This window comes from Falco cherrug, chromosome 6, assembly GCF_023634085.1.
Source record: "Falco cherrug isolate bFalChe1 chromosome 6, bFalChe1.pri, whole genome shotgun sequence".
Taxonomy (NCBI): Eukaryota; Metazoa; Chordata; class Aves; order Falconiformes; family Falconidae; genus Falco; species Falco cherrug.
The window spans coordinates 79,399,143-79,423,438 of record NC_073702.1 but is presented as its reverse complement, the minus strand read 5'-3'; the positions used below and the strand labels follow the sequence as shown (position 1 = coordinate 79,423,438).

The 24,296-nt window shown below is 44.0% G+C and overlaps 1 protein-coding gene and 1 long non-coding RNA gene across 3 annotated transcripts in view; one reads left to right on the top strand and one right to left on the bottom strand.

The window, feature by feature from the left end:
- TRIM67 (tripartite motif containing 67) overlaps positions 1-16,043 on the top strand; it is a 36,406-nt gene extending 20,363 nt beyond the window's left edge. For both annotated transcript variants that reach the window (XM_055713984.1, XM_027806824.2), the window contains exons 6-10: positions 1,667-1,812; positions 4,736-4,874; positions 5,931-6,234; positions 13,483-13,645; positions 15,146-16,043. In XM_055713984.1, coding sequence (XP_055569959.1) covers positions 1,667-1,812; positions 4,736-4,874; positions 5,931-6,234; positions 13,483-13,645; positions 15,146-15,211 — 818 coding nt within the window. In that variant the 3' untranslated portion in view covers positions 15,212-16,043. The remainder of the gene's footprint in view (positions 1-1,666; positions 1,813-4,735; positions 4,875-5,930; positions 6,235-13,482; positions 13,646-15,145) is intronic.
- Positions 16,044-17,297: 1,254 nt separating this feature from the next.
- On the bottom strand, positions 17,298-24,233 carry LOC129736338 (uncharacterized). Its single transcript, XR_008732799.1, has 2 exons — positions 23,320-24,233; positions 17,298-23,228 (listed from the first exon to the last, which is right to left on the bottom strand). It is a non-coding gene; the product is annotated as an uncharacterized LOC129736338 (long non-coding RNA).
- Between the last annotated feature and the right edge of the window lie 63 nt (positions 24,234-24,296).

Here is a 24,296-nt window from a genome sequence, read left to right as displayed (position 1 = left end):
CTGAACTTTCCATGTGAAAAAACAAGCAGGTTTTTATTTATGACACACTCTGAATCATCCTTTAATATCAAGGAATGGGAACAAGGCTTTTTCTTCTCTTTTCACAGAAAAAACCTTCACGAGCTCATTTATAAAGCTCTTTTGTTTCAGACCACAGTCATTCTTCTAGGCTATCAACCAGCCACGTTCACCGAGGTGATGGATAATGCCACGGTAGCTTCTGCACCGTTTATCACAAGTGTGATGCTGATTTTTGTGTCATTTCCAAAGTGGGGGTGAAGCCTTAGCCCCATCACACAGTAGCATCCATTTTCCCACAGACTGCTTGGTACACAAAATGCCAACAGTCCTCTTTTATCCAGAGAGGTAAAATAGGATGAAAAGAACAGCTCAAGGGCTTAGCTCTCACACAGGCGGATGGAGGAAAATAAACTAGATGCCCAAAGCAGAGTAGATAAAAGAAAAGCAAACTGACATTGTTAAGAGCTAAGTCAGTGAATGCTCAGAGCACTCAGCTCCTTGTAAGACACGTCCGAGCTCTGCAGAAATGATCCTGAACGGTAAAATTCAGCCTTGGGCAGAAGAGCAGGCAGGGTCTATGCATCACTTACATCCCGCTTAACCTGTGTGATTCCAACAGTGTGTAAGATACGTGCCAAATCTCTCTAGAAGGCTGAATTTTCACTTTATAATTTCCAGCAAAGAGTGAACAGTGAGAGTTTAGTTGCATTTGGCAGAGAAGGTGTGGTGCGTGCCTCTTTCCCACAGAGGCATGGCTGAATGTTTTTACTCTGTTTATTTTTATTTTTAAGATGTTGGTCTGGTCAACCGTCTCTTGGTGTTTCCCCTGAGCATGTCACCAGAAAGGCATGTTAGTAACTAACTTCATACCTGTAATTTCTGAGAAGACAGAACCACAAGCAGTCACCTGTGGTGCAGAAGTTCCCTTTGCTACCCAAACCAAGGGATTTAGACAACATTTGCAAATGGAACAATTTTCTTCATCAGTTTCTTTTAAGTATGGCTGCCATAAAGATGACATATCCAAGGTGTTTTTGATGAAGGACTGGGTCGGGGTGCGTTAGGTTAGATTTAAAAAAAGAAAAATAAATCCCTATTGTGAAGAATTGTTTTCCTGCTGTCAGTGGAGTACAGACTCTATCTCGCCGCCATCCCAGGAGGGGTGGCTGCTCTGCTCTGCTGGTTAATAACCCAGTTCTTCTTTAATGAGCTGGGCTTCCTGGCAGCAATGCATCTCCCATGCCGCCCCGTGGCCTGGGACACCCCCTGCCACCACTGCTCCCTCTTTCCTTTTGGGGACAGCGGGTGGAAAATGCTCTAGCATGAGAAAAAAACTCTTCCAGCCAGTGACCCCTGGGAAGGGAACCAGACATGAGGTCCTCAGACTGTAGTTCTTACGAGGCACCAGAAGCATGTCCAGATATGTTTCTGTTTATGTATTTCAGCCAAATTATTTGTCTGAATACTGACATTTTGTTATATCATTTTTACTGCCTTTTGTTTCAAGGAAGGGAACGGACTCTCTTCCTACCGAATATTGACTCCTCTGTGAGGGGAGGGCAGTGAGCGGTCACCGTACTGCCCACAGCACAGACTGATGGGGTAGGGCAGAGTTACACTAACCTGTACCCAGTTCCTCTTACAGTGCCACCCGTCCCCTTACTGCAGCTGGAGAAGTGTTGCACCAGAAACAACAGCGTGACATTGGCCTGGAGGATGCCACCTTTGAGCCACAACCCGGTGGAAGGTTATATCTTGGAACTTGATGATGGAGATGGTGGCCAATTCCGAGTGAGAATTTCATTCAGCATTTATTTGTTTCTTTGTATGTGTTTCCTCGGGATATGGATTTGTGTCTGTCCTGAGGGTGGGGAGAGAGGGTAGGGAATATACAAGTTGTCAAAACATCCCTGCTTCTGTCACATGCATGCAGAAAGCAGTGCAGATGCTACTTGTTAGAAGGACCCCCAGCTTGGGTAAGAAGTTATTACTTGAAGTTATTCTCAGGGCTCTGGGAAAGAGGGCCTTGAGGTGCCCCTGGAGTGCACCAGAGCAGAAAAGCCTATACTGTTCTACAGGAGCTGAAAGTTGTTCATTCCACAAAACAGAGATTTACTTGAAGCCCCTGCTCTCAACTGTCCATAGCACCCCATTTCAACAGCTGAGATTCTTGGTCCAGAAATGCAACTCAGTTTTTCCTGGTTTTCTGAGTAAAAATGGGATCCTGCGTAAAAATATGGGATTTCTAAATCTTTTCTCTGGGAGTGAATGAGACCAGGCTAATGGAAGATTTCCACAGGCACACTACAATGGGGTTGGTAAGTATGGAAAGGCATCCCGAGTGATGCTACACCTGCTTGCTCCTGGCAGCAGGCGCAGGGTACTTATAGGCTCCCGTCCCTTCTCACCACATCCCAATAAACAAACTACAGAAATAATTCAGTCAGCTTTCTGCTAGCCATGTCCTGCTGGAAGCTGTGGCCTTCCTCCTCCGGCAGGCTTCATGCTCCCGTTGCTCCCGAACCAGGCTGGCCCAGTGCATTCCCTAGGGGTTGTTTCCCCTTGAAAGCATCTGGACGTCACTGTGGAGCACAGCTGCTGTCTTCACAGATGGGAAATTTTGCCAAAAACCTGTGATGGCATTTCTTTGGGAGCTGCAAGCTGGCGTCTCACTGGAAACCTAAAGTTTTCTCAAGCTGAAAATGGCCTGGCACTGTTCCACCTAAGGAACTGCCTCCCTGTGCCAAACTGCTGCACTTGTAGCTGGAAAAGGCACCTGATTTGGACACCCCTCAATAGAAGAGACAGCAATATTGGCAGGGCATTTTGAAGAGGGCACTATGTTTATGGAAGATCTCTTCAGTTCCTTGGTCCAAGTATCATTTCACATTGGTCTGAAGAGGCTGCTCTCCGCTACTGAAAGTGTGAGGAGGTACCTCTGTGAAAGGCTGCTGGGAGCTGCCGATGTAGTTGACATTAGTAGGTAAGAGTGTTATCAGTGCATGATGAATGAAGAGTTAGGAGCAAGGTGTTAGGAATTCCAGTGTCTCAGATAAAGCTTTTCAAGTGCTATTCACGTCTAAATAAACACTTGTGATTAAAAAAGATTTCAGGCTGGTGTGTATCCCAGCCCATTTGTTTGTGGGGGTTTGTAACTGCCAAAGGTTTTAGGACTTCCAGCACTACTGTGTCAAGGTTTTGGATTGAAAAAGATACAAAGCCATCTCAATCCTTAAAAATCTAAAGTGACAACTTCTCAGGGGAATGCTTTTCTTACTGCTGTAGAAAAATCCTCAGTTTTACCCATTGAAAGATAAACTGCAGGCTTCTCAGCGGTGCCATTTCAGTAAGAGTTTGCTGACTTTTTGTGAAGGATTATATATCTGAAAGCAATGGCACTGACTGCACTTTATCAGTGTTCAATGGGTGGATTTAAAGAACGTTTTTTGTCCCCCATCGTAGCAGGGAGCATCAATCTGAATAAACACAAGCAGTGAACAGTGGTAAAAATATGAAATGGATTAGAAAATGTGAGAGTTGTTCTACAAATACAACTTTTTTGCACAGACAGCATGTGTTATAACATGGAGATGAATTAAGCTATTCTACTAAAACTCTTCTTTCTGTCCATAAAAGTTCATCAGCTAACTCAGAACCCCAAGAGATTCTGTTATTTGTAGCAGCCACCATGGTAGCAAAGTGGACAAACACGTAGTCCACTGTAAACTTAAGTAATCCCTTTGTTATTCATCACATACTTAACTCACTTTAGGTTCATATCAAAGAGCCTTAATCAACAGGACTACTCTTAGGCACGTACTCGAGTGCCTTAACTGAACCGGGGCCTTAGTGCTCTGCTTAGTGACAGCTTTAAGCTCTTTAGGGCCTTTGCTACCATAAATCTATGGATTTCACAGAACTGGAGAAATCAGAGTTGGAAAGGAATTGTGGCTTTCAACCTGCTTGCCAAGACAGGATTTTTTCCTTTCCTGTAATTTTCTGTTCATTTTTCCAACAAACATGAGGTTTCTAGGCTTCTTTCAGTTCATCATAGATTCTATAATCTGACTGATCCTCTTCATTAGTCTGCCTAGATGTTCCTCCTCCTGAAATATTTCACATTACACAAGTGCTTGCCGTTTAATGAATCTTTGCAGACTTTTACAATGTCTCTGTTGTCTAGTTGCCGTTTAATCATGTGAGATATGTGATCCTAATTTTTTGGACATCAGTTTCTTCTGGCTCTGTGTTTGCAGGTTTCAAAATTATATTTTAACACAGGCATGAGACAATCTTTCCAACAGAATAATACTGTGTTTACTTAGGTTTTTTTATTCTTCCACACACTCCTTTTTTAGTCCTACATAAGTACAAGAATGGCCACAGTTGGCCAGACACTGGGACTGCTATCCAAAATAGTGGTTTCGAGTAGATGTTTAGGAAAAGAGGATAGAAGCTAAGTTCTTCTTGTGTTGCCCTTTATTGCTGTACCCTTCCAGCTTCATCTTCACCTTAGCATCTTCACTGCTAACCAACCCTGATGTCTCCACTGCTGTGGCTGTCTGTGTTCCAACAGCATAACTTCTACATCCCGGGAAGCAATGAGAAGCTATTCACTTGTGGCTTATATTTAGAAGTCTTAACATGTGATCACAAGGCACAGAGAAACAGTTAAACATGTCCCTCTTTCTCCTTTTTTTTTGTGAATGTTTAGGAAGTGTATGTTGGCAAGGAGACTCTCTGCACCATTGATGGTCTTCATTTCAACAGTACCTATAATGCAAGAGTCAAAGCTTTCAACTCATCAGGAGTTGGTCCTTACAGCAAGACAGTTATTTTACAGACGTCAGATGGTGAGTTGGGGTTTTGCCAGTTTCTAAGTGAAAAGCTGCAGGTCTCAGTGGCAGAACACTTCCATCCCTTTATACCCACTAATATCTTTGGTACTTACTGGCATGGAGATTTTGGATCATCTGAGCAGAGAAGCCAGCAACTGAGTGTGCGCAGGGACTGAGCTCTCCTCCTAGCACTTTCAGGGATTTTCCATGATTAGTAACACTTCAGGATTCAAATAATGCAATTTTATTTGGCTGTAGAAGTCTGGGGTCTAAGATTCTTATTTGCTTTAGCATACAGAAGTAGTTATGCAACACACGGGATATTTTTGTGCCACTCTGTCTCCACTTCTGCATATATCTTCAAAATTTGCCTTTTTCTTCACTACCACTTTAATTTCACAGCAAAGTTTGATAATACAGAGATGGGAATTCATACTTGTTCCTCTGTAATTATACTTGACATCCATACAGGCATTACAAGAGGTTCATCTTCATTAATGATATTGTAATGAAGCGAGAAGTGCATGCCATTATCAATTCCACTTTTATGCTGTGTTGCCAAAATAGGCCAGTATAAAATATTTATACTTTAAGAGCTTTTTCTGTTGGTTCCACCCCCCCCCCCCCCCCCCCCCTCTTTAATAAACTAGTGAAGTCAGTCCTAACCAGTGCAGACACAGTAGAACTCCTTTGGAGGTGATTCTGAACCAATTCACCTCTTGTGGGCAGTTTCCGTATCATGGAGAAGCCTTTGTCCCCTCAATGACTTTCTTGTTACCATGTGAGGACAGAAAGTCACTGCTTTTTGCGGTTTATGTTCAGAGGAACAAGCACAGACAACGTAAAGCACTTCTGAGCTGAAAACCAGCAGGGTACCGGCTCAAAGCAGCTTTGTGTAGCTGCCTACAGGAACGAGGAGAGATTGTCTTTATTGCCTTTATATTGTCTTTATATTGTGCAGGGGGGTCTTTAGAAAGGCAGAATCTCATCCTCCTGATTTAAGTAAAGCAGACAACACTCGAACACAGCCCATTCTGCCATAATCCTGCCTTTCCTTTTCCCCTTCCACAGTGGCGTGGTTCACCTTCGACCCCTCCTCAGCTCACAGAGACATAGTGCTGTCGAACGACAACCAGACTGCCACCTGCAACAGCTACGATGACCGGGTTGTTCTTGGCACAGCAGCCTTCTCCAAGGGTGTGCATTACTGGGAACTGCATGTGGACCGGTATGACAACCATCCGGATCCAGCCTTCGGTATTGCCAGGATTAATGTTGTCAAGGACATGATGCTAGGCAAGGACGACAAGGCATGGGCCATGTACGTTGACAACAACCGCAGCTGGTTCATGCATTGCAATTCTCACACCAATCGGTAAGCACAACTTGCACATTTTTCTCATTACTGATAGTTTTTTCTGCTTTGCATCAGAGGAAGGGGTCTGAGCAAGCCATCTAGTCTATTCTCCCTGCCAAATGTAGTTATCTTATTCCTTCTCAGAAATCCTAGTGACAGGGATTGCACCTTTGCAATCGGTGTGAGTGTTTGTTAGCCTCAGTGCTCACATTTTTTTCCTGAGATCTAGCCTAAATCCCCTCTGCTGTGATTTAAGCCCATTACTGCATGTCCCACCCATGGTGTCAGCAAACAGGAGTGCAGCGCGCTGGGATGCAGGATTTCTTTCTCATTGCTGGAGGAGCGCAGCGAGAAAAATGGTTGATTTCCTCAGGAGGAATCTTGGCTGCAGGGTTGCACAATAATTAGGCAAAGCACTGGTGATTCCCAAATGCAGGTGTTATTGCCAGTCCTGAAAGCGGATTAAAGGTAATGCTGTAGGTCACACCTCGGGTGGTCTGGACACAAGGGACTGTTTGGGAATGAGGACTCAGGGACAGCTTCTGTCCAACTGAGCCATTGTACTGAAGAGCTTTGAAAAGTGTCTCAGCTAGTACAACCGACTCACAGAGGCGAGGATTTCAGAATGCCCCCGAGCATCATTACCAAACCCTTCTTCCTCCCACCACTCAGAGGCTCTGTATGCTCTATGCAGCAGAGCGGTAGGGAGACATGTTCCAGCTGAAGCTACCGCCAGGGATGGATCACACAGAGACGTGTATCAGCATAGATCCAGTGTTGTGCTGACACAGTTGCATGGCTTTCAGCGCTCATGATAGTTACCTCTGCCTAGTGCTGGCTGTGTTTTCTTGACCTGATGCTGGACTGTGTAGGGAAGACATGATCAACTTCACTTGAAGCTCCCTGGGGTAACACCAGAGCAGAACTGCACTGCTCCCTCTCTACGTCCCATGAGAGGGACGGCCCAAGCTGAAAGTCAGCTGGGTACTACGGGAACCAAGACCCTCAAGAAGATCTCTGCTGAAGAGCATGATTCAGGATCCTAAGTCCCTTGTTCGTTCTGGAAGATGGTGCATTTGTATACCTACTTTATCACGATGGGAGACTGATGTATGCATAAAGTGACTGACCAAGGATACGTAGCAAGTCTGTGGCAGAGCGGGAATCAACGTCGATTTAGTTTTCTACTGATTGTCCCAGCAGGTCTTCCACACTCACTAGCTAAGGTGTTGTTTCTGTTATAAAAAATGATTAAAAGAAAGGCTCGCAGTGGTTTTTAAAATGCTCAAATGCAGGTAGCGTCTCCTTAAAGAAAAGAGTTCATGCCAACGTGCACTGTGTCCTACAGCTGGTCGCAATGTCTTCTGATGAATAGTCATTTATACTCTAATGCATAAGTATACTGCAATTGCTGGGAATTTTTCTTTGAAGCATAGTTTGAATTTGCAGTTCATTACAGACAGGTGGAAGAACCTTGTAGCTGGATCAAAAGCTATCTGAAGTCAATTGGAGTATTTCCCATGGTTCCAAAGACCTTAGATCATGACCTAAGACAATACAGAGTAAAATAACATCGATATAATAAATATATCAAAAGGTTCTCTGTCCCTTTAACATCTTGATCCGATTTAGGGCGGAAGTAATGTTCAGCTGTATTAATTTTAATGCTCTGTGAAACAGCTTATGTTTTCTGGAAAAAAGCTGGCAACCATTCTGTATACTACTGTCCCAGAAACCTATTTTACGGATTTGGTCTTCAGCACGCTCCTCCCGGCAAGGAACACATGAGCTAAGCAAAAGCTTTTTTTCCGGGAAGGACAGACAATGGAAACACTTTGAATTTCCAACCATCCTTCTTGAACAGGAGAACAAAGTGTTTTCTGGTGATGACAGTTTCCAGTTTTTACTAGGTAAAACACAAAGGCTTTGCAGGCACATCCAAGGCATGGATAGACCCATGGAATATCTGTTCAAGTGAAGTACACTTGTAAAGGGCATGTAGTCTTATGAAATCACATGCGCTTCAATGAAATTAGGTCTAGCCATTATATTTTTAACCGTGACAGTCAACTAGGTCAGTTTTTTAACTCATTAGCTGTAATAGTCTTGGGGAAACAGTTATTGCTGCCTAGTTGTTTTTCCCCACTGGACACAAGTGCATGACAGCACAGTATCACAGCCCAAAGGAAATGTATTGTCAGCTTTTAGCCTCTCGGATGGAGACGTGATGGAGGTTACATCTTAGCAATCATTTCCTGCCTCCTAATCTTCATGAGAATACATTAGGGCAACAAATAAACGACTAACTTAAAGGATAAGACGAGGTGGAACTTGAAAGACCTGTTCATGGGACCTGTCACGTTTAGAGCACTTTTCTGTACCTTTCACTCACTGCATGCAAAATTGGACCTGACTATATCCTTAAAAACTAGCATGACTTCTGTAATGCTAGAAGAAGAGGCATGAACAGAAGACTAATGCTATCAAACACAGAGGGAGCCTTTGAAAACGGGTTCAGCAAATTGGTTAAGAAAAAACTTCAGGGCAGGGATATAGCTTTGTGAGGTACCTTTCAGCCTCACTGTTCCTGGAAGTCCGTGTCTGGGAAGGTCATGGAACAGATCCTCCTGGAAGTTGTGCTAAGGCACATGGAGGACAGGGAGGTGATTCAAGACAGTCAGCATGGCTTCACAAAGGGCAAGTCCTGCCTGACCCACCTAGTGGCCTTCTATGATGGAGTGACTACATCAGTTGACGAGAAGACAAATGTTGTCTAACTGGACTTCTGTGAGGCCTTTGACATCGTCCCCCACAACATCCTTCTCTCTAAACTGGAGAAAAATGGATTTGGTGGCTGGACTGTTCCCGTGGATGAGGAGTTGGCTGGATCCAGAGAGTAGTGGTCAACAGCTCAATGTCCAGGTGGAGATCTGTGACAAGTGGTGTCCCTCAGGGGTCCATATTAGGACTGGTACTGTTTCATTGATCTTCATCAGCGACATAGACAGTGGGATCAGGTGCACCCTCAGCAAGTTTGCAGATGACACTAAGCTGAGTGGTGGATGGGACTTGAGGGATGGGACGCTATGCAGAGGGACCTGGACAAGCTCAAGAAGTGGGCCCGTGTGAACCTCATGAGGTTCAACAAGGCCAAGTGCAAGGTCCTACACGTGGGTCAGGGCAAGCCCCAGTATCAATACAGGCTGAGGGATGAAGGGATTGAGTGCAGTCCTGCGGAGAAGAACTTGGGGGTACTGGTGGATGAAAAGCTGGACATGAGCGAATAATGTGTGCTCGCAGCCCAGAAACCCACCTGTGTCCTGGGCTGCATCAAAAGAAGCATGGCCAGCAGGTCGGAGGAGGTGATTCTGCCCCTCTGCTCCATGCTGGTGAGACCCCTCCCAGAGTACTGCATCCAGCTCTGGAGTCTTCAGCACAGGAAAGACATGGACCTGTTGGAGCAAGTCCAGAGGAGAGTCACAAAAATTACCAGAGGAATGGAACACCTGTGCTATGGGGAAATGTTGACGGAATTGGGGCTGTTCAGCCTGGGGGAGACCTTATTGCAGCCTTTCAATACTTAAAGGGGGCTTATGAGAAAGATGGGGCCAAACTCTTTAGCAGGGCCTGTTGCTATAGAATAAGGGGTAATGGTTTTAATTTAAAAGAGGGTAGATTTAGACTAGATATAAGGAAGACATTTTTTACAATGAGCGTGGCTAAACACTGCAACAGGTTGCCCAGAGAGACAGTAGATGTCCCATCCCTGGAAACACTCAAGGTCAGGTTGGATGGGGCTCTGAGCAACACGATCTAGTTGAAGAAGTCCCTGCTCATTGCAGGGGGGTTAGACTAGATGACCTTTAAAGGTCCCTTCCAACCCAAACTATTCTATGATTCTATGAAATAAGCAGGTCACACCACATGTCATGTGCCCGTTGCTAAGAGGCACTGGCATTCATTGCAACTGATCGGTTCCTTGGCCAAGTTCCCAAGGGCAGGAGTACCTGGTGCTACAGGCAATACTCTAAGCCACTAAATGGTTATGTAAAGGAAGAGATGGAGGTTGCACTGAAATGTTTTATGCTGAGAAAGAGTGGGAGGTCAAAATCTAGAGAATTTGGAGTGCAGTCTTGAAACCACCTGTGATCAGGAGAGTCTCTTCACTAACTTCAGAGATCTCAAGACCAGATTTTTTTAACACAGAAATGTTATAATTGACTGAAAAATACTGTCCTTGACAATAGACGTGGTAAAGTTGTTAAGTAACTGTAAAGCTCACGATTAAAATACTGTTGATGGGGAGTTAAATTAATTCTTCAGTTTAATAAAGTTTTCACGAATCGTTAAGCTGTATTTGAAGGTTAGTACTGTTCTGAATTCCTCAAGCCAATCCATGCAGTCCTATTCTGCACGTTGTCCGAGCTGCTTCCGAAAACATCCGACAATAACAGGCTCCACTGCCACAGGCAATGGCATGTTTCATGGTAGCCAAGTTCCCCTCTCTGTACTCTGACCTTCCAGGCTCCCGCACAGCATTTCCACACTCGGGACTTCACGTTGCACACAGAAATAAAAACTTGCAGGGCTGTGGGAAAAGAGGTGTGAGAAAGTGGGATTCACTTGAAATAATGAGTCGTATGTATCTTCAAAGCTGGGTTATCATTTAATGAACGCTAAGTATTTATTGAAGAAGCATCATAACAAACAGTTGTGTTTTCTTTTTACATGGCTTGCAGATTACTAGGGGCCTATGGTATAACTGTCATTAAGTATTATTGTCATTAAGTATATATGTCATTAAGTGTATTTAAAAAGTAATGCATTTTAAAATGCATTACAGCAGCTTTTTTACATGCTGCTACAGAAGTGTACAGGAGAGAGCAACATCAGTTTGAGTCTCTTGAGCTGGCTGGCTTCTTTTATTGCATCTAAGGCATTTATTAGAAAAATGATCCTGTAATACTGTCTAAATGATGTACAGAAGACTGCGGAAATGCCTTGCACAAGTTTGCTCATGAAACTTTGACTCTTCCACATCTCCTCCTGAAGGAAGTGGCCATGACAGCAGTCCAAAAAGCACTGAGGTCCTCAAAGTACTGTTCCCAAAGAAATCCTGGGGTGCTCAGGAAGAGCCTCAGAAAAAGTCCAGCCTCCCTGGTAGCAGCCTGGATACTTGCCTGGCTAAGTGCCCCTGCTTGCCTTTGCCCTGGCTTCATTCTGTGGGAGCTGATTGCTCACCGTGGGGACGTGGCAGCCGAGGAACGGGGCAGTCTGCCTGCTGAAGTCCTGCAAGGCTTGTGGTGGCAAGGAAGGGAAAGGGTCCCCATCGCTCTGCTTTGCCCCCACGCCCCTGTGGCTCCTGGAGGGGCCTCAGCTGGGTCCTGCACTGGCCTCGGCTGGGCTCTGCAGGCAGCATCTCTCTCCTCTTCAGCAGGGCTGTCCCCGGGGGCTGAAGAGGAGTCATTCAATGTCACTGTGCAGCACACAGATAATTAGCCCACAAGAAGCAAATTAGCTTTTCATATAGGAAAGAGCATAATAATCTCAAAAAAGCAAATTTGCTGTTTCTGTTTCCCTAAGAGAATCAATGTCATTTAAAAGGATGTCATAAAATCTATTTTAAAACACTGCAGGATATAAAACATGGTGCCCTACAATCAAAGTCGTTCCTAACCAGAAAGAAAAATAATCTATTTGTAAATAGCTCTAGATCATAGTACTGTTGCTTCCCACAATCTCATGAATTTTATGATTGAGTGCTTTTGATAAAAAAAGCCTAGATACTGAGATGCTGAGGACAAGTAAGCATCTTAACTTTTGTTGGAAATTGACTTTATGGTTTTGGAGAAGAGCTCAAAGAGAAACCTATTAATGCTTATAGGACCAGAAAGCAAATACAAGGAACCTGAGAACAGTAAAGTTTGAAATCTAACACGTCAAGGCCAATTCATGATTCTCAGCTATACTATTAGTGCTTGAAGAGCTTTAAATGGAGAAGTCAGGATAGCATTCTATACTGTTATGCCACAGATAAAACGCCCTTTACCTTCAGAGGAAATGCCATGTGCCACATTTCGTCTAAAGGAAACCAGTTTGTGACACCTAGTGGACAAGATGACAATTTCTTCCCCGCACTATATTCTTCCTAATCATATTTTGAAACCCACACCCCCCCCCTTTTTTTTTTTTTATGTTTTGCCTACCTATTGTGATGAATTTTATGTTAAAATTGAATTAATCTTGTGACTATTGTGTGCCTGAGGGGAGTGCGTGGGACAAGAGACAGCTGCTTCCTTTCCTACTGCAAATTATTTTTGAAATCTGATTTACCCTGAACAAATTGTGTCAGGCTGTAAATCCATCGCAGAGCCCCCCTGATATTAGCAGAGTAGCAGTGCCTGTGGCCAATCTGCATATCTGGTAGATATTTTTGCTCAGCACTCTTTAAAGTAATACAGGGTTTGACTAACCCCCAAATCAAAGTGCATTAATGTCAAATCGCTCGAGCGTGTAATGGCTGGCTGAGTCTGCCCTGGCAAGCTCCTATACCATGGTAGTTCCCAGCAGCTGCTCCTGACACAACCAATTATCACTGGTATTAATAAACATGCCGGCACACTTGAAGCAGCTCGTGGTCTTATAGCTGAGCATCTTCTCAGTCAGGGAGCGCCGCTCATCCCTAACCAGCCCCACCTTCCCTTCTTCCCCGAAACCACTACCTGTTGTACTGGCTCCCTGGTCTCTGGAAAGCCGGCTCCCCTTAGGGGATGCCAAGGTGAGTACTTGAATGGGAAGTCTGAGTCATTGAGCTGTTAGCAGGCATAATTAGAAATGAACACCTAGGAAACCAGCTTTCTGCTTTATCATCCTCTGCTGTGCATCGTTTCACTATAGCAGGGATGCCTTGAGGAGCTGTGTCTCCAGGACTGCTGTCCTGCATGCTCAGTACTGACCTCACCTGCTCACCCTCCCGTCTCTCATCGGCCGATGGGACTTGTTCACTCTGAACCCCATTTTCAGCTCTTAGGTTATAGCTGGAGGAGAGATGGACCTAATTTCTCTTTAGGATCCCCCCACTCCCAGGAATACGGCACATCTATTTCAGATGAAGGTGTGGATCAGTCATTGCCAAATGCCACGAGGATAATTATTTCACCGTGCTGCTCCACGCTCCCTTTGCTTAGCAAGACAGCTTGTCATAGAGAGAGCAGCAGCAGCGTAGCGCTCTGCCTTCACCAGCAGTGTGGTCCCTTTGTACCCTAGGACTGAAGGAGGAGTTTCCAAAGGTGCCACTGTTGGTGTCCTGCTGGATCTGAACAAGCACAACCTGACCTTTTACATAAACGGGCAGCAACAAGGGCCTCCAGCATTTGAAAACATCGAGGGTGTCTTCATGCCTGCACTGAGCCTCAATCGAAATGTCCAGGTAAGTCTTCTGCAGCTCAGTCCCACTCACCCTTCTCACCTGAAGGAGAATGTATGCTACCGGCCATTGCCACTGGGGCTGGTAATGTCACCTGTAGGTAGTCAGTATGGATAGGGGCTCCTGCCTTCCAGGCTGACACCTGGGCTACTAACACTTCTTGGAAAACTGCATTTGGCCTTCTGCCTTGCCTCACAGCTGTAAAAACAAGTAGGAGTACCGGCACATGATAATTCTAACACTTATTTTGCTGCAATGCTCCACTTGGAAAGCAGTGGTGCTAAGGCTTCCTCAACCTGTTTGACTAGAAAACCATGAGTATGCTAATTCCTCTTAGATCTTATGTTTGGAGATTGTTAACTTTGGTGAGAGACAGCAATGTGAGCAACACAGTGGTAAGGAGAGCAAAGACAACACAGGTCAGAGAATTAGTGCAACAGAGAAGACCCGGTCAGCCCATCATTCCTGCTCTTTCTGAATTTGGGAGATGCTCTCTGTTCTCAAGAGGATCTCCTCTTGGAGGAACCCTCTTTAAATATGATGTATTTTTACTTCAAGACCACTGCATATGGCTAGAAACAGGACGTGGTGTAAGGGAGAACCTATGAAAACGCCCAGGAGCCTCAGACTGAAGAAGTCAGCTTAGGTCAGGTAGGACCAATGCAGCCAGGGTGGAACACTCATCATTTAAAACACCCAAACCAAAACCAGAAGCCTTGCATGTCTTATCAGTACATGAACATTTAGCATTCATTACTGGTGACATCCAAATCTGTCAAGAAGATTTCATAGCTTTGTTCTATTTGATGCACCAACGTGGAAGACACGGGCGGTTCTCCGGGCACCTCACTGCTATATTCAACACAGATTTTTACTCACAACTATGTTTAGTTTTAGCTACCTGCATCCTTTTAAGTGCCTGGCTTGCATTTCTTACCACAACCGAGTTAAGGCAGAGTGTGGCTGACGTGGGGGCAGCGGAAAACTATTGAGACTAAACTTGTGTTTGCTGTTGAAGGGTGCTCTGGTACGTCTGTGTGGGAACCCTGACCTTGTAGGACGTCAGATTACAGAAGGAGAACTAAAATGTCTCGTGCTCTGTCCTGCCAGGACAGCAAAGATAAAAGGGTTTTCTTCTTTTGAGTACACGGGCTCCACTGTGTGATCCCTGCCCTGAAGCGCTGGGGGTCCCTCACACAGCGACACCATCCACCTTGTGTCTCACCAGCAGCACTGCTGGAGGCCTACAGCTGGTGGCTGGATTTGGGAAGAAATTACAGACACCTGGCTTCTAGACCTCGGGGTGTTCAGACGGGAAGGGGGAAGGAGACTTGTTTATCTCAGGCACTCAGTATCTCCTCCATTAATACTCTTAATGGCTTAAACCTGGACCTGAAGTCCCCCAGCCCTTCCTCTGTCATTTGCTTGCTCTTGGCCGTCAGGAACGCTTTCTGCTGAGGATGTCCCACTTTTGAATCTACATGTTATTTCTTCTTTGTGCAGGTGACCCTGCACACAGGACTGGAGGTGCCACAATGTGTAAAACAGCCCAAGTTGCCCAACAACTAAAGAAGCCCCTGCCGGACCCTGCGCTGGATTCTGTAAGCTCTCTCAGTGTGATGTGGCACTTCTCAGTAAGTCAGTAAAAAAGCATTCTCTTCCCGGACTTAACACATTGTACAGCGTGTTGCTCACCGAATAATCCACTGGTTACAGCTAGCCCACTCCATTTTTCATTTAACAGCCATAGCAAGCATACCCACTGACCTGGCACCCAATTGCAGATGGGTACCTGGGCGTATCTACACTGTATTGCATACGTATGAACACACATGCGTGCACACACACACACACACGTACATTTATAAAGCAAAAGGTTAAATGAGTGTATTTGCTCTCTCATGGCTGGTTTTCAGCTTGGATATTAGGTGTGCCGGAAAAAGTGGGTAAGATTAAAGCTGAGGGACAATGGCTGTTGGAGCAATTTACCAGTGGGTGAACTGGATTCTCTTTGCCACCTGAAGTCCTTAAATCAACGAAGCATATGTTTTGACAGCTGAAGTGGATGCTGTGTGCTCAAGAATTCCTGGTTGTCCATTACATTCAGGGGCTCAAATAACCATTAATTATTCCTTCTGGCTCTAGACTGCAGTAAGCTATGGGATAACATCCCTTTAGAATTCAGTGGCAGAACTTAACGAGAATAAGATTGGTTTCCAAGCACTGCCATGTAGTAGTTGTGCTCATTTTAGCTAACACCATGATACATGCAGAATTCAGATATGAAAAGTAGAGAAAAATATCCTTGACACATTTTAGTGTTTTTTATTTAGGTGTGATTGTGGAGACTATCAGACACAGAAGATCTGATCAGCACAACTTGAGAAAATGGTGCAGGGGAGATCCCTGCACATGTATGACATATATGACATATATGACACATGTAAAGTATACCACGTAGAGAAATGCTGCTTTCTAGCCTTGATCCTGATAAGCCCTGGGCAGCTGTAGTTCCAATGTAGCTTTGAGATCAGAAGCCTTAATTTTCTATTAGATTAGTGTGAGCTAATTAATGTCTTGATCGTAATGAAGCACTTGAGTGAGAGAGATTCGTAGCATTAATGTGAAATCCATCCCTAAGATTTTTGCTGGATTGGGACAAAAATCTTTTGTAAGACTTAGATATCTGTGTCTGGCATCTCCCATGGAAACAAGCAGCTGTTTCAGGTGCTGGCTGTGGCAACTGGAGTCTGACTGACAGGGAACTTTTCCCACAGCCATGGCACTGTCACCTGCACGCTGTTGTCAGAAAACACGTTGATTCGTGTGTGTGCCGCTTTTCCTCTAAACCCAGTTAACATGTGCATGTGTGTGTGTGTGTATAGCAGGAATGTGTAAGGACAAGACGCAGCAGACTGAGCCCATGACTTCTCAGGCTCTGTCACTCAAATCCTACGTAAGCGTGCTATCAAACAAGAAAAGCATAAACTCTTAAATGCCATCAATGTACTCTTTCCTTTTTTAAAATCCTGCTGCTTATACAAATTTTCCTCTCCAAGCATACGTATACGCACATGCATATTGTTATCAGACATGTAATCATTAAACCTGAAAACAAATATTCTAACCAAAACCCAGCTTACTGCCTTGCATTAAACTACAGCCACAGGACAAACAGCCCAGGCCTGTCTTTGGGCAGCCTGCCAGCCCCCAAGCATCCTGCTGCAGGTCCACGTCTGGTCTCTGGCCGGAGCACATCACCCAGGTAATGCTGAGCGATGGCAGGGCTTCCCTGTGGCAGAGCAGCCGGGATCCTCCCTGGGGTCATCCCACCTCCCAGCCATTGTGGGGAGGGGGAGGCAGCCCATAACGAACCAGTCCTGGGCTATTGCACAGACAAAAAGCAGTCTGCCATCATGCTGCCTTTGACCAACCAAGCATCCTGGAGCCCACCCCTCCTGCAGTGCACCTTCAGCGATGTCAAGACTGAAATAGGAAATAAAACCAACGACGGGGAAAAAATAACGTAAGCGTTTAAGTGGGAAAGCAACGGTACTTCTTCCAAGTCTGGAATAGATTGTATTAGTACACTTGTAGATATTGGAATAACTGTGCTACACTCATCTTGGTTTCTTAAAGAATAGTAGAGACCAACTGTGTCATAAGTTTCAGTTTTATTTAATACCATATGAACTCACGCAGGATTTTCTAATTAGCGGGTCTGTTTTAACCTACCTCAGCTAGAACGCTACCGGACCCCGAATTTCCTTGAGTGTGCTCTTCCACGAACCTAACAGTTGTAATCACAGCATTGGCTTTGGGTATTGCCAGTCAGAGCAGTGTATGGGAATACTGTACATAAGTTGCACATAGTTTTTTTATATTGGGAAACATCCCGTGATAATTTTAATACAGAAGGCACTCCACTTTCACTTGTATTAAAAACAAAAGGGCATTGTTTGTTTTGGGACTGAACCTTTGTCTTTACTCCCAACTTCTGTGAAGGAAACTCAAAGGGATTTACATCTTTCCAATCTTCAACCATTGCCAGATGTTTCAAATTAATTCTGAATGGGTTTTAGAAGTGTTTGCAGTACTGTTTCGGTTTTCATAGTTGCTTTGGTATTGGTTCCTGGTGTGTTATACTTTGGGGAGAACACAGGGAGTGATACAGGTTACTAATTTCTAATGGAAATATGGACAACAGGTAGGGACATCATTCAGAGCTGTAAAGAAGCTTGTTTGTTTTCCTCTACACATTCTAACATTCATAGAAGTAGGGTACAGACTGGCTACACCATTACAGTCTCCTTTTACCTTAGTGGAAATGCAAGTAAAATAAAAGGAATACAGCTAGAAGTAGTTAACCTGCATTAGTAAGACTAATTTAGCCTAGGTCAAAAATAAACAAAGTGGTTGTACACACATTCAAGGACTTATAGCATGACCCATAGCAATAAACCAGTTACCCCAATAGAACGTAGTCTTATGACTTCAGCTGGATACATTTCGGTAGTTTAATTAACAGAAATAATGCTTAACTAGTTAGAATTACGCTAGGAAACTACTCCATATGTGAATATTTATGCAGAGCATCCAGATGGCAGTGGTCATCTGAAATAGGGAGAATAGAATTTTCCCTTTGCAGAACAGCATCAGGTGGGGAGAAGTGGGGCACTTCCATCTCCCTGATCAGGCTGGAGGTAGTTTGCTTCTCTGCAGGTGACTCCTCTGAGGTCTGTCTCATTATAAATCCAGCAGTTTGCATGATCTTCATCTACAGCATCTCTTGTATCAGTTTTGTTTCCTCCAAATCCCTTTTTTAGGAGGGAGTCAGCCTTTAACACTATGGTCCTTGCAAAAATCATGTTGCCGACTGTCCGGGGGGAGCCCAGAGGACTGAAGAGTAGCATAGATACTCAAGGGGACCACTCTGGATGCTCTTGCTTCCTTGCGATTCCTCGGGGTATTTGTGCAGAGAGGGTCTCCACGCTCCTCCAGCACCTGGACCCACACAGACCTGTCTTTCATGGGACTCCTCGGCTCCTAGATGCCAGGCTGCTCCTTATAAGCAGGAGAGCAGAGCCTTTTGCTCTGGATGAACCCCATCCACTGTAGTACAGAACCCGCTCATGGTAGTTGTAAATTGACTTAATGTTTAAAAAAACCCCACAACCCAACGCAAAATCACAAACCAACCAACCCTCCCCTCCTCTAATAAACTTCACAAAGCCTGACCTCTGCATACACCAATTTGGAACCTCTGCACAGCTGCTAAATAAACACAGCAGGCAACCTTTCTGTCCTGCAGAGCAACAAGGGACTCCTAGTTTTCATCTACCCCTGTGAATCCCAACCTTAGCCTTTGTGAACCTTCCTCCTGGCTTTCTCCTCACAAATTTCCCTGCTAATTTTGGTGGGAACAAACAGAAGAAACGTGCCGTCAGGAGCATTGTCAAACGTCCCAAGGCGTGCAATGCTATGCAACTTCCACTCCCTTATTTTCTCTCATCAACTCAAAGAGAGCTCACAAGAAGTTCCTTTCCAAGACTTAATGTCAATATGAGCACAGGCCATGCTGACAATCCCTTACTGCTTCTGCTGCGGAAAGGTATGCGCTATAACATAAATGTCAGTGAGGACAGTAGCATACTATGATGTATCATGAATTCGGAAAGCAATTTGGCTTTTAAAAACAGAAAAGATAGGCAAATAGCATTGTCACCTCCTGTACTTGCCTAGTCAGTTAAGATACATAGAAGAAAATATATTGGACTGAAGAAAATATTTTTTTTTTAAAAAAAAGCATAAGCTTACATCTAGCAGAGTTAAGAGGAAAAGTATTAAATGTAATTTATTATATGCATAATGTTCCATTGTCTTGTAAATAATGCCATGATAAGTGTATTGCCGTAGTTTGTTCTTGGCTGGTGATAGAGTTCTGTCGTAGTGCTATGTAAGCTTTTATTTTTATTTTGTGGTTGTATTTTTTTTCCCCAAAGTGTAGTTAGTAAAGATGGCAGAGAGCATCCAATATTCTGGTTTCCAAGTTGTTCTAGAGCAAGAAAGAATGTGAGATGCAGCTTTTTTTTCTTTCTCACATAATATCTCCTAAACAAGGTAAGAGAGATGAGATCAAAGCTAAGCTGCCGTTACCACTGTATGAAAAACACCGTGTTTGCAACTGCCAACAAGAGGTGGTGCATTTCTGGACCACAATTCAGATTACCTGTTTTTGCGAGAAAGGATGCCAAGTACCAACAGTCTGGCAACAGCAGCTTTCTGGTGCCATCTAGCACATCCTTTGCTCACAGAAAGATGAGGAAAGAGCTATTAGACCTAATCTCAGGCCTTACCAGCTTTGCAGCGTTCTGTTTCAATAACAAAGTCAAGAATTCAACTTTGAACCAAGCCAGGTAATATGAAAACCCCAAGCATCTTGGCTAGATCAACTTTGGAAGAAAGACTACAGTTTCAAGTCCTTCAACAGGTTATGGTAACAAATCAACCACATTGCAAATGTAAAGGGCACTTGTCACTGAAAATTACTAAACTAAAATGGAGAGTCTTTTTTTTTTTTTTTTTTTTTTTAATTAAAAGTAAGCTGCTTCTAGTTTTTACTGACAACATTTCTGGCAATTCCTCTGCCCAGCACTACTGAATGCTGCACACACACAACTGGCTGGAGCAGCAGCCTGAAGCACAAATCCATCATAAATAAGACGCACTTGGTCTTCTTAGGTGCAGAAGCCCATATGCAAGCCACAGAGACTAGATGTGCAGGGCTCTGCACCTTTGCACAATACAGAAGGCAGACGCGTGTTTTACTGACAGAGACACTCAGCAGCATCTTCCCCTTCTGTTAAGTGACCTTTTTGTTACATTTGTTATTGCAAACAGATCCAAGCAGAATTAATTACAAAATTAAGTTTTATGCTAATTGGAGGATTTCTCACGTTTCCTTGTGAAGCAGTAGATAGAAATATTCCTGAGTTCCGATTGCATTCCTTCATCCCCCACTTCCCTTAAATGTTGTCAATAAAAACACTAACCTTTCTAGGTAGCATGGTGAGAAGACATTATGTGATGAATATTAAAAATAAATGCATGAGGTAAATCTGCTGTTATTTCTGATTGTTACATGAAGCATGACTAAGACTAATTTAAATGTTGGCAACCAAAAAAGTGCAAAGGAATAAGTGTTCACATCTGGTTAAATGAAAGACGAGAAGTTGTTTTGCGTTTTCTTCTTAACCATGACATTTTTATTTTATCGTCATTTCCCATAGCTTATACGGATTTGGAGCTGGTGAAATATACATCTCTGCTGTATGTGTCTGTCACCAGATCAAGAGGAAAATACAAACTTTTTATAATTTTGTACCTGTAGCAAACGTTTGTATTTTTTGAATTGGAAACAAACTGCTTTTTGTCTTTTGGTCCGACTAAAACTTTGTGTAGTATTATTAATACCACCCTTTTGGAAAACCTGATGTATAAGTTTATGCTGTTTTACAGTTTCTAAATAAATTCTTAAAACATTGCCAACAAATTCAGCACCAGTACCCAATTTATTATTCCAAATTATTATTAAAAAACATAATGTCATAATGTAGATGAAGCAGTCATGCAGAATGCACGCCTGACTCTAACTGTGGATACCTGCTTTGTTACCACAGTCAAGAATAACACAGTAGCTGCAGAAAGTCAGGAGTCCTCAAAGCAACCATCTGTGCCTTAACTTCACACATACACTGGATTAAGTGGCGTGAAACACCTTTCTTCGTCAGCACCACTCTTGTTAGCCCTGGTGCGTGTTGGTTACTGAGGACCTGGGGGTGAGTTATGTAGCTCAAATCCATCTTAGAGACTCTGGGCGAGTTCCCAGTCTCTGCTTCTGACACTGGAGCAAGCAGAGCCTGGAGCTGTGACACCAGTAGGATCCGACTGGAAAGACCTTTGGGTAAGTGTAAAAGCCAGACTGGGCAGAAAGCTTGCCAGGGCAGGAAAGACAAAACTTTGTGAGATGGTTTAAAATGACACGTCCTCTTGCAGCTGCACACATCTGCCAAGCAGATGCCTGTGAGGGACTGAGCAATGCTACAGAGGCAGCACACTCAGCCCCTGCAAAAAGGCACTCGTCGAAGCTATGCAACCTTCATAAATACCTGTTAATAAAGCAGAATAAAGCATGCCGACACACTAACAGCAGCGGCAGGGGAAGAAACAGAAACCCAGCCAAAACCATCAGGAGTAAGTGTGTGGAGACACCATCCATCATGACCTTTTTTTTTTTTTATCTGCAAGAGACAACAACTTGGCATCAACTCCTCCATGGCAAAGGGTCTGACTGGGAGGAATGACAATTAGAATGGGTTTAGCATGCGGGGAAATGGGAATAAAGCTGCCACAGGAAAAGGCATGCGAAAGAGAGCAGATGAGAAATGCTTGCATTCTTCCTTTATCCCTCATTCCTCTTTTTCACTGCATGTAGAGGACAAAATAAAGATGGTCCCTGCTCTGCATTGCCCATCATCAATCAGTTGTTCAGTCAACACTGGCTTTTGTTTATCAGTACATGCTCCAAAAGCAACACAGCTTGCTGCTTGAACATACACTTACATACTCTGTTAGTAACACTCACCAGCCCAGAGAAACACAAGGTAACAGGTTGTCAGCAGTTTTGTTTGCCAGACGTCAGCTGTTAGCATTTCTGTTAATGCATCTAGTAACAAAATAGGACTGAAGGTACCATGCCTGAGAACAGCACCTTAAAAGGATGGCCAGCTCAAATCACCTTGGGGATTTGATATCGAAAAGCAACCTATCACCATATAACAGAAAACCTTTCATAATGCATACACACCGATGTTAAACAAGTTAGGAAATGCAAAAGTGTGAGTAAGCTTTTGGGTTTTTTCCCCCAAGCTTTCATGTTCCACTGTCAGCTTGGCATTTCAGTTTTCAACTTGTATTTTAAGAACGGATTTTTTTTTCCCAACTCTTCTTTAACTGACTGTACAAGCTTGAGACCAGGACTACAAAAATTAAGACACTCCACTCTGAGCAAGTTTCACTCCTAAATAGCTTTTGGGAGCTGTGGATGTAGAAGGTGAACCCTTTAGATTACCAAAGCTGATTGAGGACAAACTCACACAACACATTATACCCAAAGCCAGCTGAACAAAACTTGATCTAGAAGTGAGCAATGAGAAACCGAGCTCAAGGGTTAACCAGGAGTTAAAAAATACAGGTCATCCCACAACATCTGTTGCCTCAACAGGTCTCGATGCTCTGTACTCAACTGAGTGATTATACCTTCACACGCAATCGTGATTTGACACTAAGTTTGTAACCAGACAGGATTGTTAATTCCTGTTTGAATCTGCAACGAATACTGAATGAGAAGAAATCAAATTATGCAATTATGAAATGGGACGACAGTATTTAGCAACCCAGCTCTGCACACCCCTCCTCCTCTCACATGGCTCCAGAAACACTCCCACTTTTTACCTGGCTCTCGTTCCCTCCGGGCGCTCTCCCTCCGCTTAGTCCTCACTGTGTTGGCAGGGCTCTTCTCCAGGACCTGAAGATAAGGTGGAAGGTGTGGGGGTAGAAGCACACCAGAAAGCATCCCCTTCTGGTGTGGCTCTCGCTGCCCCAGAGCATTTGCCTACCCCGTGGGGAGAGCAGCCTCCGATGCTGCTCTCTGGGGAGAGGACCGTGCTCCTGGCCTTGCTGCGAGCTGACACAGACGTCCCCGCTCACACACGGTTACGGATCACCCCACCTAGGCTCCCAGGTGGCAGCCAGAAAGTGTGCTTCGCCTCCCCAGCCCACAGCGGTACGCTGAATTTCACCAATATGCCTAGAAGTTTCTCCATTAAGGGCTGTTTTCTTTTGCCTATACACCTGTTTTGCTGCTAGAGCTGTTCAAACAAGCTCCAGCTAACCTTATATATAAACAGCATGAACTTTTCCCTCTGTCGTTTAATAGTTAACCTTATTTTTGCCTCCCCTAAAACATTCAAGTTTCTTTAGCTTGAGGTTGAAGGGAGAGGACGTTTTGGAAGGTTACTAACCACTGCCACTTCTAATGAAAACACAACCTTAAAAACAAACAAAAAACCATTTTAGCTACAGAGGACAAAACTGTTCTTTCAGAAACACCAAATTGCTGAAATCCAAATAGCACTAAAACTTTAGTTTTGACAAAGAGTTCACAGAAGAGCCTTATGAGGCAGGGTAACACTGATCAAAACAAACATGGGTTAACCGTGAACAACCACTAGCTACCGAGTGTCTATGCCTCATTTGGCTCAGTCTTGCGTGGTTCTGTTTTCAAAAACAAACCAACCAAGCCACTAAACCAGCATTTGAAACAGTGCTTAACTGGAGATCTCTGCAGAGGTATGCAGGTTGAGTCTGTAACTCTTACCTGGGACAAAACTTCAGAAAATCTCATTTTCATTTCAAAGCAAATAATTTTGAAACCTTTAAGAGGTTTTCCTGGACAGGAAAACTGTTATGCACTTCCGCTATCCACTAACAATTCATAAAGATACAGAAACAGGTGTATGCCCCGTAAACATTTGGAGAATACCTACCTCAGGTTCAGAGAAAGTAAGTTATTGCTTTTTCCTTATCCATTTCA